The sequence below is a fragment of the Rhea pennata genome, chromosome 1 (assembly GCF_028389875.1).
Source record: "Rhea pennata isolate bPtePen1 chromosome 1, bPtePen1.pri, whole genome shotgun sequence".
In the NCBI taxonomy this organism is placed as follows: Eukaryota; Metazoa; Chordata; class Aves; order Rheiformes; family Rheidae; genus Rhea; species Rhea pennata.
In genome coordinates, this window is record NC_084663.1 from 88031896 (window position 1) to 88049582 (window position 17687).

The 17687-nt window shown below is 48.4% G+C and overlaps 1 protein-coding gene across 1 annotated transcript; it reads left to right on the top strand.

The window, feature by feature from the left end:
* The first annotated feature begins 3552 nt into the window (after positions 1-3552).
* On the top strand, positions 3553-11497 carry TRIM45 (tripartite motif containing 45). The gene is made up of 6 exons (XM_062571627.1): positions 3553-3582; positions 6200-6933; positions 7799-7928; positions 9842-9956; positions 10174-10300; positions 11171-11497. The coding sequence occupies exons 1-6, from the start codon at positions 3557-3559 to the stop codon at positions 11320-11322; spliced, it is 1284 nt and encodes a 427-aa protein (XP_062427611.1). The 5' UTR covers positions 3553-3556; the 3' UTR covers positions 11323-11497.
* The last annotated feature ends 6190 nt before the right edge of the window (positions 11498-17687 follow it).

Here is a 17687-nt window from a genome sequence, read left to right on the forward strand (position 1 = left end):
CTTTTAAAGCGTAATTCTGTACCTTTTTCCACCTCATTCCTCTACTTTCTCCCCTCTGATTCTGTCACCCACTTACACTCTCTTTCTTCTGCTGATGGTGAAACAAACTTTTCCCCCTCCAGCCCTTCCACCCTCGTTTCCCAATCTCATTTTGTCAAGCTTCCTTTCCATTTCTCTAGCTCCTCACCTCAAGGTCCATGCATCGTCCGGCACCTCCTGCTTTCACAGTTTTTACCTCTTCCCCCCTCTGGCTGGCTGTTCCCTGCCCTGTCACCCCTGCATCTGCCCCTTAGAAACTCAGAATCAATTCATGGCTTCTCTGCATGTTCAGAGAAGTCTGATACACGGTAGCTCTCAGGACTGACAAATCCATAGTAAAGTTGGACTTATCAACTGGGAAGCAGCTAACTGGCTGCTGTACTTCTCTTTACCCATAAACTCTCCAAATAAGCCATTTTCCACCAACCTCTGCTGTTATTAACCCAGTCCTTCACACTCTGACAGGTGCCATTTTCGGTCAACAAGATCTTTAGTAACTTATTTCTGACCAACTTTCAGAGTTTCTTCTGTATCATTAATCATCTTGACTTTTCTGCAAACCTAGAGACTTCAGGCCTGCTCCTAGCTGTGCTGTTTATTAATGATTTTGGCTTTATTGTCTTTTTTTGTTTGTATCTTATGGCAGGATACCCAGTAAGAGATCAGAGTCTATAGGTACAGGGAAGCATGAGGCACTCAATCCTAATTTAATCTTTCACACTACTCAGAGAGAGTGACAATGCATTTAGGAAAGAAACAAGATTTTTTGGTACATGACATACAAAAGTTTACCAATATTTCTTCAGAAAACTATAAACAAAGAGAGAATCATAAAGTTCTCCAAAGGATGGACTAATTAGCAGATACAATGGAAATATTAATCAAGAGTCCTTGAGGGGGAGGGGGAAGGAAAACATTTCATTTTCAATGTCTCTATGTGATGACCCAGTGCTTAATGTTAGGAAACAAATGGATAAACAGGAAAAAGAGGAATAAGCTGGTAGGGGAGGTATGCTCTGGAAAGAACAGGGGAGCCAGAGCAAAGTACTCTGAGCGACTCTGATAGACATTTTTAACGATAGGAGCAGGAAAAAGATAGTTTGAAGAGGACTATTTTGAGTTAATCTTGGGTCAAATGTAGAAGCTAATTAGCCAGCCACCAACGCCTGTGAAATGTGGCAAAAGGAAATCATTATTGTTTAGTGCAATTTTAATGACACATTTTCATTGTTTCATTTTTGTAACTATGTTCCTATATTGCCAGGATGTTTATAAGTTAAGGTGTTCTTTTTTTATCCTTATATTTTGTCCAGTTACAAACCAAACTTTGAGTAATGTACAAAGTGAGAGGGCGATCCAATCCAGCTCTTGCAATGTTTAGCAGCCCAATATGTTGCACCAACATACAGCTATTGAGTATACAAACTTGCCTACCGCAATTTGGGACTTGGTGCTATAGGGGCCTGTGTGAAAGCAGCTTCTTCCACTGACTAGTAATAGCTAAGACAGCAGCATTATTGGGAGAGTGATGAAAATCAAAGCACCAAGGGAGCTTGTACAGATTCTGCTCCTGTAGACCACTGTGTTAATGTTTCTTTTGGCAGTCTTTTTCTTCTTCTGAGAGTCTTGCAGGGCTCTTGTGACCGCTCTCTCAAGCCCATTTCATTGCAAATTCCTCTAGTCCTACAGAGGTTGCTGTTGCTATGTGCTGTTGACTCACGGATGCACAGCAGTGATCTGCCTGGTGCTCCAACCTGGCTGGCCTCTGATCAGCTGAGGTGGAACCTCAGATTTCCTCCACAGTTACCAACTCTGGCTCCTTTCACCTCCTCTCTGCGGAGATGGCAGATGCTGCCTTTCTCTACGTAGCTTGCCTTTTCTGCACAAGAGCTATGTTATAATTCATCTCCCTCTTTATCCCCAAGCACACACTTACAATACCCTTTGTTATTTCTTCTACTAAAAAAGATTAAAAGAACTAACATTTCCTCTCTGTAACAATGTCTAATGTCTTTATCAAACCATCTTGTCTTTCAGTTACGGTAGCTTTTATCCTCTCTAATGCTCATAGCAACCACTTTACTCGATAATAGTTAATCCAAAGGAGGTTACTAGAATTTATCTTCATTTTCTGATCAGCTTCAAGGTTTTGAACACCTGATCATCACCTATAACATTGATTTCATATTACTGCATAAAAGATGCACTCAAATCCTTGTATCACTTGGAGAAATTATGTCTTTGTCAAGTCATTATGCATCCAAAAGGGTGTTAGCATACACTTGATCTGCTACAGATCAAGTATTTACAAATTGGTAGGATTAGATAAATCTGCACTAAGCAGCCTTTGAAAACCTGAAGATCTTCCTTGTTTGTTGATTTTTAATACATCATAAGGCACTTAAAAAGAAATCCAGAAGCCTCAAACAATACTCATGTCACATTGCTATTCACAAGGGACACCAGGATCAGAAACCTGTGGGTTTAGGCAAGCTGAAGGAAAAGCTGATGTGAAATTTGGCCATTAACTGTTGGATACTGCACATTATATGAATACCACTAGAGCCAGTAAATGTGGTTTTATAGAAAAGAGGATTTTTTTAAAAAAATCAGGTTTTATTGATAAGATTCCAGATCAGACTGATAAAAGCAATTGTGTAGATATAATCAGCTTCTAAGTAGTTTCATGTAGGACTTCATGATACTGTTTTCAAAACCTGTCTTCTACACTATCCATAATTTTCAGGTAAAGTGAATTAAGGAGAGTTATCAGGCATTGCCAAAGGCAGTCACAGGTTGCAGTGTTTCTACTGAAGTTGCACAGATACCAGTTCTACACTGTGCAGCAATGTCACCCATTATTGGAGGAAAAAAAAAAGAGCTCCTGATAACATCTTGCGGACCAGCAGCTGCTGTACTTATGCAGAGCAATCTAGATCAGATGGTAAACCTCAAAGGTTGACATTTAAGAACTGGAAATGCAAAATCTACCCGTGGGGCAGGGAACTGTTTCCTAGATCACGACTTCTGAAAAGATAATAGGTGTCAGAGCAGGCAAGCAGCCGAGCAGGCCCGTCAGTGCTTTGGACCAGGAGGAAGAGGGAAATGAGCGGTAACAGGGTTTTGTGGTTTTGGCAAGATCTTTGCTAGAGCATTCCATTTTGTGCTGGAGACCACGCTTTTTACAGAAATGATGCAGCTGGTGAGTGGGCAGAAAAGAAGCCTTGAGAAAATGCCTCACGGCGAGCACATGGAGGCGGGTTCACCCGCTTCATCCAACAGAACGGCGATGCCAGGGGCCAGAGCGCGCCGATCCCAACGGCCGTCGCCAGTGGCAACGAGGCGGCCCCGCCCCAACGGCTGAGGCGGCGCGCGAGGCCGCGAGTGGCTGGCCGCCGGGAGGGGGAGGGGGACAGGGAGCCCCCCCCCCCCCGCTCCCGCTCCCCCGCCCGCACACCCCCGGCCGCTGTGGGCGGCGGTTGGCCGGCGCTGGTGTCACTCCGGCACGGCGGGACCAATGAGCAGGGGAGGGGGCGGTGACAGGTGAGGAGGCGCGGGGGGCGCGCGTCGCGGGGGCGGCGGCGGCGGCGCTGGCCCGCGCCGGGCTCGTGGCGGCGGCGCGATGTCGTCCGGGGCGCGGTGCCCGGTGTGCGCGGAGCCCTGGGTGGCGCCGCGGCTGCTGCCGTGCCTGCACTCGCTGTGCGCGCCCTGCCTGCGGCGGCTGGGGCCGCTGGGGCCGCCGGGCCGCGCCGTGGCCCTCAGCAGCGCCCTGTGCCCGGTGTGCGACGCCGAGGTGGCGCTGCCGCCGGGCGGCGTGGCGCAGCTCACCCCCGACTACCTGGCGCTGCGCCGCGGCGCGGCGGCGGCGGCCGCGGGGTGCGACCTGTGCGCCGACGGCGCGGCCGTGAGGCGCTGCCGGACCTGCGGGGCCCACCTCTGCCTCTTCTGCTCCCAGGCGCACAGGTGAGGGGCCCGGCCGGCCCGCCGCGGCCGGTGGGGGGGGACGTTGGGTTGGGTAGGGTTGGGATGGGATGGGATGGGATGGGATGGGATGGGATGGGAGCTGCCGGCAGGGACCACGCCTGGAGAGCCGGAGCTGGGTGGAGCGAAAAGGCCTGACTGGAAGTCATGGCAGCCCTTGGCTGCCGCGTTGGTCTGGTCACGGGACCTGCCCGTGTGCTGGCCCGTTCCTGCTGTGTCCATGTGTCTTGCATGCGCTTGCCGCGTTCCTGTGAGGAGCAGTGATGCTGTCTCTTTGCAGAGCATCTGCTGTTGCAGAACTTAATTCTGTTAGAGTACAGGAACGCTGAAGCAAGGTCAGCAGAAGAGAGCTTTTTACTGCGGAGATGATCCCATCAGTAGGGCGAGAAGAAGAGATGACTGCAGCAGAGGTAGGAGCTAAAGAGGAGGCTGCAGTGGTCTTTGAGCAGGGCAGAAGAGAGCAGTACTGTGGAAGAAAAGCGACAGGAGATCCAAAGGGCTTTCTGAAGAAAGGAAGTAGGGAAAACATCCAGCAGCACTAGCCAAAGAAGTCTGGGTTAATCCACTTGACTATTCCTTTTAGACTTACTATTCCTTTCCACTTTTAAGAACAAGTTGTTTTCTCTAGAAGTTGCTGGGGCATATTCCTAACAGCCCTTGCCCACCTACAGATACTGATACCTGTCATAAAAGGTTTCAAACTCTTAGCTACCTTTCATTTGGGGCTCAAAATTTCAGCAAAAATAATTTATTCTGATAAATTAATGCCTTATACCCCATGCAAGCTGCTGAACAGTAGTAAACTTGAGACCTTGAATAGCAGTGTGTTGCATTGATTTAAGTAACTGCACAAGGTTTAAAGCAGTAGAAAATTTGTCCCAGCTGCCTGCTGCCTTCCTTATTTACTGAGAGTAATGTCTTTGCCCCATTAGCATCTGCAAACCTGCAGCTGGTTTTTGTTGTTGGCAAAGCAGACTATGAGCCAAGAAAGATCATTTTGAAATACTTTCCAGGGGTATAGGGAAGTTTCTAAAGATCAGAGTGCTGCTGTCCTGCTTCTTGGAACAAGTGTTACAACTTGAAGTCAGGGAAGTGTGAACATGAGGGGTGTTATGTGAATGGTGCTAGAAAGCTTAAAAACTGTGCTAGACCCAAGGGAGATTGTGGGGAAGTGAAAGACAGAGTGTAATGACCCTTTTCTGCCCCATGACAAGGCTGCTTTGTGTTGCCAGAGCAACTGTAGAGCTTCCCCCACAGAGTATTTCTCTGCCTATGGCTCGAAGCTCCCTTCGCAGTTGCCACATGTCAGCTTCTGCATATGCAATCACTAGTGCAGGAGGCAAGAAAGGAGACAATTCTTTTATGTTCTTGTTACTAAATAGCTTCCAGTGTCCAAAATAGCATAGAATGGAAACAAATCTAGTGCTACTCTGACCTGGTAGATGGCTGGATCGTACCCAGGCTCTTTACATCTGCATCTCCGAGCAGAATCTAATCCAAAGCCCAGAAGGACATGGAGTTTGGCTTTTGGAATATTAAATATTGTACCACAGATGGTCATCTGGCGCTTGCTTGAACTAGATTTTTCTCTACAAGGTATTAGAGCTTCTTTGCCTCAGCAAATTTGAAGTTGGTAAAAATCATCAGGCTGACAGCTCAGGAGCCTGATGCCTCCTGTGCTTGTGCAGAATTGACTGTTGGTGAACAATTTAGTTTCTAGACACCTCTTGCCAGCTCACACTTTGCGGTACACGCCACCCTCCTGCTGTCTTCGTCACAGCAGGCTCTGGGGATAATCACAACTACCCTACTTCTGTCAGGTTCCATGAAGGGGTTGCTGGCAGTAGCCACCTGACAGCCTATTCCCTGGTCTTGACGTGACAGTGGTGGGGCACACAGTTCTTCTGTCTGAAAATAAGTGTTGACAGCACTCAGGGAGCCTGAGAGCAGCCTGTAATGAGCTGTTTGCAGATACTGTCCTCTTTTGTGTAGAGCCATGTCCCCAGGAGATTGCAAGTCCCTTTGTGCAGCATGAATTTCAGCAGAGACAGGAGGGAACAGTGCACACCATGACTTGTAGTCTGTACAGATTGGCATTCACAAGGGGTCTTGGGTGTTCAGGGGTGTTTGTATTTCACATCCAGTATGCATGAGGTTATATGTGGTTACTCCCTTCCAGGAGACAGAAGAAGACAGCTTCTCATGCTGTGGCGGAGTTGGAGAACATCAAGGATTGCAGCCAAGTTGGGAAGCCCCTCTTCTGCCCTTCCCATCCAACAGAGGAGCTAAGGCTGTTCTGTGAGCAGTGTGACCAGCCCGTTTGCCGGGATTGCGTTGTAGACAGGCACCGGCAGCACCCCTGCGACTTCACTGGCAATGTCATCCATAGGCATGGGAACTCCTTGCGGGAGCTGCTGAAGAGCACCCAGCAGCACGTGGGCACCCTAGAGGATGTTCTAGACCAGATCGATGACATGGGCAATGCCATCTGCAGTCGCGCAGAGACTGTGGCCGCAAAGATCTGTTTGTTTGCTGATGGGTATGTGAAAGCAATTGAAGAGCATCGGGACCGGCTGCTGAAGCAGCTGGAGGACTTGAAGGTGCAGAAGGAAAACCTCCTGCACTTGCAGAAGGCCCAGCTGGAGCAGCTGCTGCTGGACATGAGGACTGGTGTGGAGTTCACGGAGCACTTGCTAACAAGTGGCTCAGATCTGGAGATCCTCATCACCAAAGGGGTAGTGGCAAGCCGACTGGCAAGGCTGAACAGCATTGCTTACAGCACCCACCCCAGCGTGGACAGTGAGATCCAATTCTCTCCCCAGGAAAAGGCCGGGCAGTGCTGTGGCTATGAAGTTTTTGGGGCCATTCTCAACAAAGTGGTCGATCCAGCCAAATGTACTCTGCAAGGGGAAGGTAATGGAGTGCTGTGCAACAGCCTAGTGGGAGCCAGCTGTACCCTAAAGTTGCCTTTCCATTCTCAGCACTCACCTGGGGCGCAGCTCAAGGCACTGTTGGCTCCCTGCTGTTCAGGGATTGACTAGGGGAAAAGGCAGCGGGGGGAGGGGGATGCACAGCATAGTAGAGCCCCGTTAGAGACTGAGAGGCTACAAGAGCTATGCTGAGCGGGGAGCCAGAGCTGTGTCCAGCCATTGTCCGAGCATACTGAAGTGCCCTCTGCAGTGTTACTGGCCTCAGTGTTGGGTGACCACAGTTGGCCAAAGACCAGTTTTCTCATGAGTTGGGAGTGTTGCCTTCCATAGGAGAATGTACTGTTTTCACAAGGACCCTGGTTATTCTGCAGCATCTGGCTAGAGAGATCCCTTCTGTAGCTGACTAATTACGTTCCCCTCGCAGCTTCTGCTGGAATTGCTGTGAGATTTCTTAGTGTAGATGGTAGCAGTCCCTACAGTGGCCTGTATAAGGCAGAAGAGACAGGCTTGGGGCCCCTTCCATCCCTTCCATGCCAAGAGGAATTGCTGAGGTCTTGGGAGCAGAGCTCCACACTGCACAGCGGGGCTGTCTCTCCTGTTGTATGGTACTCCTTGAGTCATGCTGGGCATGGAGGGACAGGCCAACATCTCCAAGCACCTGCGGCTGTCTGCTGTCTCCTGGTCCCTGGTGATGTATTTACTTTTTCCTGTGGGTGGGGAGGAGCTGTTACACCACAGCAGCAAAGTCCTGGCTGTGCTCTGATGGGAGTGGAGCACTGCAAAATGTATTGGAAGTGGGGATTACGTCTGGTATGAATTCTTTCTATCATTATTTCTCCACCTTTCAGGTCTCCACAATGCCCGTCAGAACCAGCTGACTGGCTTTACAGTGCTCTGCAATGACACCACGGGGGAGCAGATGAGGAGAGGAGGAGAGGCTGTGCGGGTCACTATCACGCACAAGGACAAGAGGGACTGGTGGGTATTTCTCCTGGCAACTCCCCAGTTCTGGGGTTTACCTTTCTGTCTCTGTTACAGGCTCCCTTAGCCTGGCTCCCTCCTTTTTTGGGCAGGCGGGAAGAGGTATCCTAGCATGTGGGTCAGGATCTATAGAGGAAAAGGCACAGCTATTCTTCCCCCTAGTATAGGAATTCTTCTTAGTTGTCATATGTCACTGCATGGAAGTTGATAGATAGGCTTAGATTCATATAGCATCTTTCAGTGGTTTGGGGCTTCTTAAAAGATTCAGTTCACAGTGGGTCTTAATCATGGTCAGAGTGAGCAGTTGGAGCTTCACCTCTCCCAGCAGGTACCCAGGCCACCTGCTTTTGTTAGCATTTAATGCATGTAAAATAAAGAAATGCAAAAACGACCATCTTGTGTCAGACTACCAAGCACAGGAGTCTCCGAGAGTAGGTGGAATTGATTAATTCATGTTCTGGGGAAAGAATCCGTGCTGTGACTTCATTAAGCTGTCTCCTACAGTTACAAATGTTGACCACTTTCAAATGTTTGGAGATTTTCCAGCAAAAGCAGGGAAGACCACAGTGTCTCCCTGAGTGTTTCCATAGTGAAAGTGACCAACCAGAACAAATTATTTTGGAAGCTGTTTTCAGGCCATCATTGTTGTTACAAAACAGGGAGGCGTTAGTGCAAATGCAGAACCATTTGGGGGTCAGTTCTTAAGGAAAACATCTACCATGTTTTGTATTAGCTGCACTGCAGCTGGAGCAAGATGCCAGTGTAGCTGTTGGTGGGTTGACGTGATGAGTAAGGGGATGGGTTGCTGGAACTCCTTGCTGTGGGAAAGTACTGACACAGCATACAGAAATAGTACTGGGTGGACAGATGACTATCGATAAAGCAGCATTGCCCCAGGATGTTGCTCCAACGTACCTTCCTTCATTAGTGCAAGTACAATGTGTGGAGTACACACTAGGATTATGTGGCATTTGCTTGGTGGGGTAGAGGTCGCTGTGGCCACATTAACTCAGTTTCTTATTTTTGTTTGCATGCAGTGGCTACGTCCGTTGCTGAAAGCTATGTGACTCTGGGGTGAGGCACAGCAGCTGCTGAAGAGCCTGAAGCCTTGCCACACAGTTCAGGGCAGGAAATGATGTAGGCAGCTGTACTGGTGTGAAATAATGGGGGATGGGGAACATGCCCTACAAATCTGGAAAGTTATAAAGTCTCATGTCATGGGGTGTTAAGAGACTGATTAGTGAGGATTAGGAAGAATACCTTCCTTTGTGCAGAGCTCCAAAATAACTGTCGATAGAAAGCTCTTTTCATTTTTCTGTGAAGTGGGCAGAGAGTACCAGTGTAACTACCTGACACTTTCGCCTTGGCTGTGTGTCTGCCAAGGTACCTTGTGAGGTTTACTTTGCAAGGGAAGAATTTCCCAGCAAGACCTAGAACTCAGAGTATCAGAGGAAAGAGTTGAGGTCAGTGTAGTTGGGGCAGAGGTTGAAGTGATTCAGATGTGCCCTGTTTGTGCCCTGTCTTAGTCATGGACTCTTCTGGAGGTAACTACTCTCTGAAGCTGCGAGCCATTTCTAAGGGCTCTTATCTGATGGGATAATCTGCCCTGTAAGTACACTGTCGTTGTACTCTTTCTCAGCAGTCTGGGTTGTTACAAATCCTTGCAGTTCAGCTAGCTTTGTGTGGCTTCCTTTATACAGTTATTGCAGCTTCCAGTGCAGGTATGTGTGAAAGCTACACTCTGCTTGAGCTTTGCTCATGCATCCTGTTCAGCTCGCTTGAGACCTGCAGCTGCTGAACAAGGCTGGGGATAAGGAGCGAACTACAAATCTAGCCCAAGCAGTCATTTACACTTAGAGCAATTTTCTCTCAGTCACTGACCTCTTGGTCTTTTCTGTGTGTGTTCATAGTACAGTCAAGGCAACAGTGTGTGATAATGGTGATGGGACCTACCATATTTCCTATAACCCTGAGGAGCCAGGCTTGTATGCTGTCTGCGTCTGTGTGAAAGGGCAGCACGTACAGGTAGCGTTTCTTGTTTGTTTTGTGCTGGTTCTTCTTTATCTGCTTTTCTAAGTATTTTCTTTAACTCTTTCTAAGGATTGCCTTTGCTACTTGACAGTTTAAGGCTGGGCTTACTGACCTGTGACTGACAGGATCACCCAGCTGGTTTTTAAAAATGCAGACACAGCATTTGATAGTGTTCACAGCAGTAGCCTCTCTGCTTGCTTGTCCTCTGCAGGGATCTCCATTCACTCTGACTGTGAAAAACAAGATCCGCAAGCACCAAGGTGTGTTTCACTGCTGCACGTTCTGCTCTAGTGGAGGCCAGAAAGCTGCTCGCTGTGCCTGTGGTGGGACCATGCCAGGTGAGGGCTCAGCTTTTCCTGTGCTGCTGGGATCAGGCGGGTTTTTTGCATCTAGTCCCACCTCATGTATGTAAGTGTGAATAACTCCTGTAGGCCCAACTCCTGCCTTGCACACATATCAGACCTGTGACAACCTGCTTGTATGTATTTTCTGGTAGGATGGGACCACAGCAGTGAGAGATGCAGCAGGACACACTGAGGGTCTCTGTAATGTGCTGCTTGCACAGAGACCTGAATCAACTCTGTAGGAGATGGGACAGAGCAGCTCTGTCCAAGGATCCTACTTTTATCCCTTCGCAGTGAGGCTAAGCAGCGTTTGGCTATGCTGATCCTCTTCCAGAGTCAACACATTGGGGAGCATATTGGCTGTGTCATACAGTGCCCTATGCTGTCCTCTAGAGAAATCTTTTTCCTCATTAAGGATGATAGATTTGCTCCCATATTTATTTAACTCAGTCATCTTCCTTGTCCTTGAGCTGCATGTGTCATTGTGAGTTTTGCATGTTCTAAGTACAGAACCCGCCTTTTCCCTTCTCTGTGCCTGATCTGTATCTGCTTCTGTTAAGGGCACAGCCAGAGCTACCAGTGCCTGGCAAGAGGTTCTGCAGGACTATGTGTTACTTTACACGCTAAGCCAGGAGACAGATCTTCACCTTTCCCAAGCAACTGGAAAGGAGAGACATCCCTCACCCCCCAGCAGCTTGTTCTCCTTTTTTTAAGGAGCCCTGGTAGTGTTGGCCTTGAATATCTTGTGCTCTTATCAGCACATACTCCTCATCTCTGGGGCCAAAGCACTCTCTGAAAGCCTCTGACAAGCTGTGGTTCTTTGATAAGTTTTTGGTGGAGCTGATGGTGCCTCTTCTCTTGCAGGTGGATACCAAGGCTGTGGCCATGGACACAAAGGTCACCCTGGCTGCCCCCACTGGTCATGCTGTGGACAAGTCATGGAGAGCTCTGAGTGTTTGGGGGGGCCACCTAGCGACACCTCGCAGAGGAGTTTGCTCAGGACAGTGGCTCTGTGAGCAGCAAAGTGAGCCCCTCGGAACCCAGAGCCATCCTACTGACTGCTGTATAAGCACAAGCCATGAAGATCCTCCAAATCACTGCATAGCCCTTGTTGCCAGATAACAGCATCCCAACGGGTGTGAACCTCAAAAGGGAGGGGGAAGTGGGAAAATAAAATTGTGCCTTATTCTACTTGGGGGTAGTGTGTAAAGTTATTTTGTGCCTAAACAGGAGCAAACTCTAGGAATTGTCATAGCACCCACACTTTGAGGATGTCAGGCCTGTGGGATCAGGCTCTGAGGTGACACTTGGTCTGAGCAGTTACCTCCCAGAGAATCAAGATGCATCTTGTTCTGCAGGATCAACAGTCTTTGCTCTTCTCAAAAAAGCTGAAGCTGCCGGTTGGGTAACATTCCAGCGGGTTTGCTTTCGTGCTTTGGAAAGGCTTGGCAGCCTGAATACAGCTTCTGCCTCTCAGCAGATGCAGGGCTGGATTTCAGCCTTGTGTGTTTGTATATAGCAAAGTCATGCTCTCCAGAGCTGCTGCTGCTGTTTTCAACTCCTAATTTTTCTCCATGTTGTCTGTGGTCTCGTTACTCTTCCCTGAAAAATAGGAGTAAGGCATATTAGTAATGTGTTTGAAAGAAATCCAAGGAAAAGCCATGGCGTTGATCGGAACAGCAATCAGAGTGTCATTCACCCTGTGTGCGTGTTTTCCATGGAGATTGTGTGGGACGTCGTGCTGCTCGGGGCAATGTGAGATCCAGAAGAACGCATTTGGTTTGATTTGGTTGCAGTCCGAGCATCTGTAGGAGTCATCTGTACAACTTTGCAGAGTTCTGTCGTGATTGAGGCAATCAGGGAAGAGCAGCAGAAGGAGCTGGAATTCAGCAGAACTTCTGGATTATGCTTGCACGGTCTTGGACACTCTTAGGTATTTATAGAAGAGATTGTCCCATTTTCCCTAGTGAGTGGGGCATCTTGTGGGCTCATATGTTGCCAACACTACCAGTCATGGGGAAATACGCTCTTGTGAAGAGGAGGAAGAGGCCTTTCCTTGGAAGGGCAACTTCTAACCTGCAAATTACTGCCTGCCACTTCCCTAGGTGAGGCAGACCCCTTGGATGACTTCCTGAACAAAACAAATTCATGTCACTGACAGTGGGAATGCAACTGTCCTGGTGGTAACCCCCTGCTTGTAGATGTATGTTGCTAGGGGCTCATCCTGCAGCCTGGGGAGGTGGGGTGGAGACAAGGGTCCATCCATCGGTTATCTGGTAGGAGGAATGCTGCCCTAGTGTCAACAGTAGGGGCTGGTTCTTGCTTTCTGACTGATAGTAGCTGGGTTGTAGATAGTAGGAATCTGTGTTGTCTGTTTGCTTGTTCAAACCTCAAAAGATTCTCACCTGTTCTTAGCTCTGACAAAGCCGGTTTTGAAGCCTCTTCTTCCCAGCAAAGGAGATGGATATCCTTAAGCAAATGCTATTCATAGCTTTCCGTTAATCATCCAGAAAGGATTATTAAACAAATGGGCAAAGGTTAAGCAGTTTAAATCTCCAAGTTGCTGACTCTGAAATTTCAAACTGAAAGTTCAGCTTGAGTTATTTTTTAATGAAACAAATGGTAACTCTTTCCTATCCCTGCTATGAGCGTGTCAGTGCTCAGTACAGTATGCCATGTAAAAGGAAATAATACCTTGTTTTCTGTCTCTCGGTTTCTTGCCTCTTGCATGTGTGTTGTTTCATAATCAGAGTTTCCACGTTGTGTGACACATAAGCAGTGCACTACCTTCTAGGTACATCATTTCTGTCTACAAATATCATACTCCTTTCAGACATAGGAATGTGTTTTCATGTTAGGGATCCCTTACACGCCCTGCAGCTGACGTTTTCTGAGAAGTTGTTTGTGAGCATTGGGCCCGAGAACATAGAAACCTTCAGGGAACTGCGGCCAGCTTGCGCTAAGCTCTGCATTTGGCATGGGGAGAGCAGCTGTACAGACAGCGTAGGGTGCTGATCCTGCCAGGGTCAGGAACTCGTACTGATCTTTTTTTAGACTTGAAGGCTCAGTCAATTCCAGAATTACACGATATTGACCTGTTACCACCGTGTTTGGATGAAGAGGGCTGTGCATAGGGATGGCCTGAAGAATCGTGTGCCGAAAAGCCATTAAATGTCCTTAGTCGCTTTGTGGGGGTTAAGTGTGAGAGTCTCCCAACATTTTGCAAGCAGGCTTTGTTCTGCCACCATTACTCATAGCTCAAAGTGCTCTGTGAAATGAGTATGTCCTACTGATCTATTGGAGCCTCACATTGGTCTCCAATAGCCGGCCCCAGGAATGGTTTCAAGTATTCTGTCGGTAATTGGCCTCGGGCAACTAGTGTAGTGGGACGTGTAGTTAGTTTGCTCGTCACTTGATGTTATTTCCGACTGGCTGATCCTTGAGCTAACAAAGGTGTTTTTCAAGACATATGCACATTCAGTGTGGACAGACTGTGCTGGTAAAGATACATGATTTTATTCTCCCCCCACCCCCAGATAAATACCCTTGCTGATAAAGAAAAAAGTGACTGGCTCCAGTTTGCAAAAATAGAAAATAGACAGTGGTAAATATGAGGAGGGGTTTGGGGAAGCAAGAGAAGGGGGAAAAAGCTCTGTCAGGGAAAACATGAGAGTGTGCCTGGAGAAAAAATGCAACCAGAACATCAAGATAAAGACCCATAACAGGCCCTGCAGCCTAGAAGACTCCACGCCGAAGGATGCCAGGGTATCTCCCTTCTCAGAAGGCGCAAACCACACTGATGGCCCGGCTGCCCTTGCAGCCCCATGCATGAGTGCCTTGTTTGTCCCCAGCAGATTGCAGGAGCAGGGCAGAGGCTGGCTCAGCAGGGCTTCTTGCTCTTCCTAAGGCAGGAGGTGATTCGCAAGGGTGCGCTGGCAATCTGAGGTACCACGAGAAGATGGACTCTTGTGGTGTCACGCCGGCAATGTAAGGGAGTTTGCCTATTTCCAACAGACGGTGGCTTGTTATCTCCCTGTTTTAAGAGCTGAGAGGGTGTTTTGAACGTTGTCGCCTCTTGGTTCCCTTCAAGAGCAGGTGAGGCCAAGGATAGGTAGGGCTGGTAAGGCAGCTCCCAGGTGTCCTCCTTCTAGCTTTCAGGGTGGGACCGCTGGTATTTCTCTCTTCTGGTGCCTCTCAAGCACCTCTTGACACCTCCATTACTGATGAAGGGGTTCAAGGCTGAGTAAGAAAAGGAAATGGAAAGGTCTCCAACATTTTTGGCCAAATCCCAGGGACAGCTGTAATCTTTTCCAGCCCATTGGCTGCCTACGTGTCTCTAGAATGTTTTGTGAAACTCTGTTGCTTTTCAGCTTGTCATGACTCATTCTTCTGATTCTTCTTCTTCACAGGTGTCTCCTTCCGCAGTTCAGTGAGAGTGAAATAAGGCACGAACTTGCCATAAGTAAGAGTGCTCTTCTGGCAAAATTACTGGTTTATGAAGAAAGAAACAGGTTGTGTCATGAAGGGCAGTTTGTTTTTTGTGCCCCTGCCTCTCTCAGGGCGCTGAATGTTTTCGTGGGCCCTGGGCTGCTTCTCCCTGATTCTCCTTCAGTCCTTCCAGTCCCACACTGTTCCCTCGTCTGGGCAAGAGGCAGCACAAGCTGCAGCCAGCTCCAGGGCACAGGTTGGCAGGCCCAGCAAAACCACTAATTCTTTGTGCCTGCTATAGCCTTTCCCTCAGGCAGGGCAGCTGATGTAAGTCTCTCTCCTCCAGGCACTTACCAGTTTTCCCAGCCTGCGTGGGACCATGATCCTGCTGCCACAGTTGGTTGGATTTGATAATGGATTCAAAGGCAGTAAGAGCTGGGCAGACCACATGGTCACAGACCACAGAACCTTGATATCTTTGGGAAATACACCGAGTATCTCTTATTTCTACAGTATAAACACATGGAGAGGGGCAGTCTCCAGCATGAGAGCTGATCAACGTTTGAATTTAGTACTGTCCTGCGTGGACAGGTCTTGCCCTGGTCCTGACAGTGCTGCCTGTGCCTGAGAAACGGATCTGTTTTTGCAAAGTCGATGAAACTCAATCGCTGATTGTGACACGAGGTGTGCCGCCGCCGTTACGATCCAGTTACGAAAGGAGACACTAGGCTGTGCGCTGCGTCACAGGCAGCTGTAAATCAGGTGTCATTAAGGCCAACAGGATGTCGCTTAAAGATCATTTCCCACCGTTTCCACTATGGCCTGGAGTTATCTTAGCTTCTGGTAATGCCCTGCTTATTTACAGTCAGTTAAGTAATCAGTAGAATAAGAAAACCTCAGACTTCTCTTTTTTTCAAATTAAGAAAGGTTATTCTATGATAAAGTGGAGAGAAAAGGTGAAAACCATGTGAAGTCTGCTTTATAGGCTTGAATGGTTGCAACAGAGAGCCACAGCAGTTCACAGATGAAGCATTTCCACTCCTCGCTATCACTCAGAGGCTGTAGGAAGAAGGGTGTATTTTCAATCGCAGCAAAGATTAGAGTTTTAGGAGCGAGCCGTGTTCGGATCTCTGCCACAGGCCTTGCACAGCATGTTCAAGTCACCTAGTATTCAAACAGGGGCCCTTGACATAGAGCAGTTTGCTTCACAGTCAAGCACTCAAGTTGAAGTTGCACGTGAATGGCTGAAGAAACCCAAGAGCTTGTCAGTGTTGAAAGGAGAAGGTCCCACCAGGCCTCTTCTGCCCTTGCTGTAAGCCAGGTGGTCCTGTTCCACCCCTGCACTGGGTATGATACTCCTCTGATTGCTTGAGGAACCAATTCAACTCACTAACCCAGCAGGAAACCATTTGCTTTCTAATTTTATTGTTTCCCATCAGGTGAATGGGTTTAGTGCAGGTTCAGGTGTATCATCTCATGGGTGGCAGGGTGTGGGAGGAGACTGACCACAAGCTTCAACATGTCACTTCATCCTCATTTGTGGATGCTGGAAGTAGCGAGTACTGGGTGCTACCTGCCTTTGGATAACAGGTTGCAGATTTCAATGCTCATACAACAGCCACAGCCCCTTCCAACCCCATCTTTGTTGTCCAGAAAAGTCAGTTATGTGTCCTGCACAATAACTAGATACGTTCATCCCTTGTAGAGACTAAATCATGCTTCTGAATCTTGCGCATGAATAATGAGATGGTTACTGTGTATATGACACAACTATGTCCCTCAGGTTAACCTAAACCCTCCTGAATCCTACTCAGCCTTTGCAGCTGGTCTGGTCATCACTGACCAGTATTGATTATAGCCTGGGTCTTGATTTGGATCTCTGATTGTCTCAGAGAAAGTAACTTATTTTTTATTAGGCTGGCTAAGGTGCCGCATTGTTCGCTGTTCCTTCGGGCATCCTCACCTCTGCACAGTAAAGCTGTTACGCTCCCACTAACCATGCAAACTCCCTGGAGATGGCTAGGGACTGCCATAAATTCCCCTTTCACCTTCCTTCTGGGAATGCAGCCCACATACAGATGACAGGATACACAGGTTTCCCTCCAGAAAACCAAACATGGGAGTGCAAGCTGCCTTCCCTGCTCTGCTCTTCCACAAAATCTCTGCCCTTCTCAGCCTCTTACCTCCAAGAGCTACTCATTCTACCCCTAGTCTTGAGTAAGACCAAGGACAGTGACAAAAAAATTGTGGGGTCCGTGCTAGTTCTTCTCTCTTAAAGACTCCGATGTCCACCATAATGACAAATCTACAAAAAGCAGGAGCTCAGGGAAAAGAAATGGTTCGGCCTGGTGGAGTTCAGTGGAAGAAAACAGCGGTCAGAAGAGCGGCCGCTGCCAAAGCTTTGTGCTTTTAATGGCACTGCTGGCTCCAGGAGAGCCCATGGGCACAGCAGAAAGATCCTGTAGCCTGGAGCTGTATGCCCAGTGCCAACAGCGCGATCCGAAATTTTAGCAGGGAGACCTCCCTCCTGGGTGCAGTGCAACCCCCCAGCGATGAGTCAGCTGTGGAGTTACATGGGCCGCTGCTGCTCTCCGGCCCCAGGATGAGCCAGCTATCAAACTGTCAGCTGCGACTACTTTTTTTTTTTTTTTTTTTTTTTTTTTTAAGATCAGGCATGTTTCTTTAATGGATGGTGTAGGAGGTTTCTGCTGTTCCCTCAATGACTAGCCAGGCCTCTCTACTTTTGACTAGCCTGGTGGGGGAAGCTTAGATATTCACTGCTTCCTCATTCCTGAGAGTTCAGCGCTTGGACTTACCACTCCTTGGCTGAGTTCAGTTATTTAAGCAGGACAACTTGGGAGAATGTATCGCGTAAAGCAAAGGGGCTGTGCTGCACACGGTGTGGGACCTTCACGCACCTGGTGTTTGGCTGGCCTTCATAGGTGCTGTGACC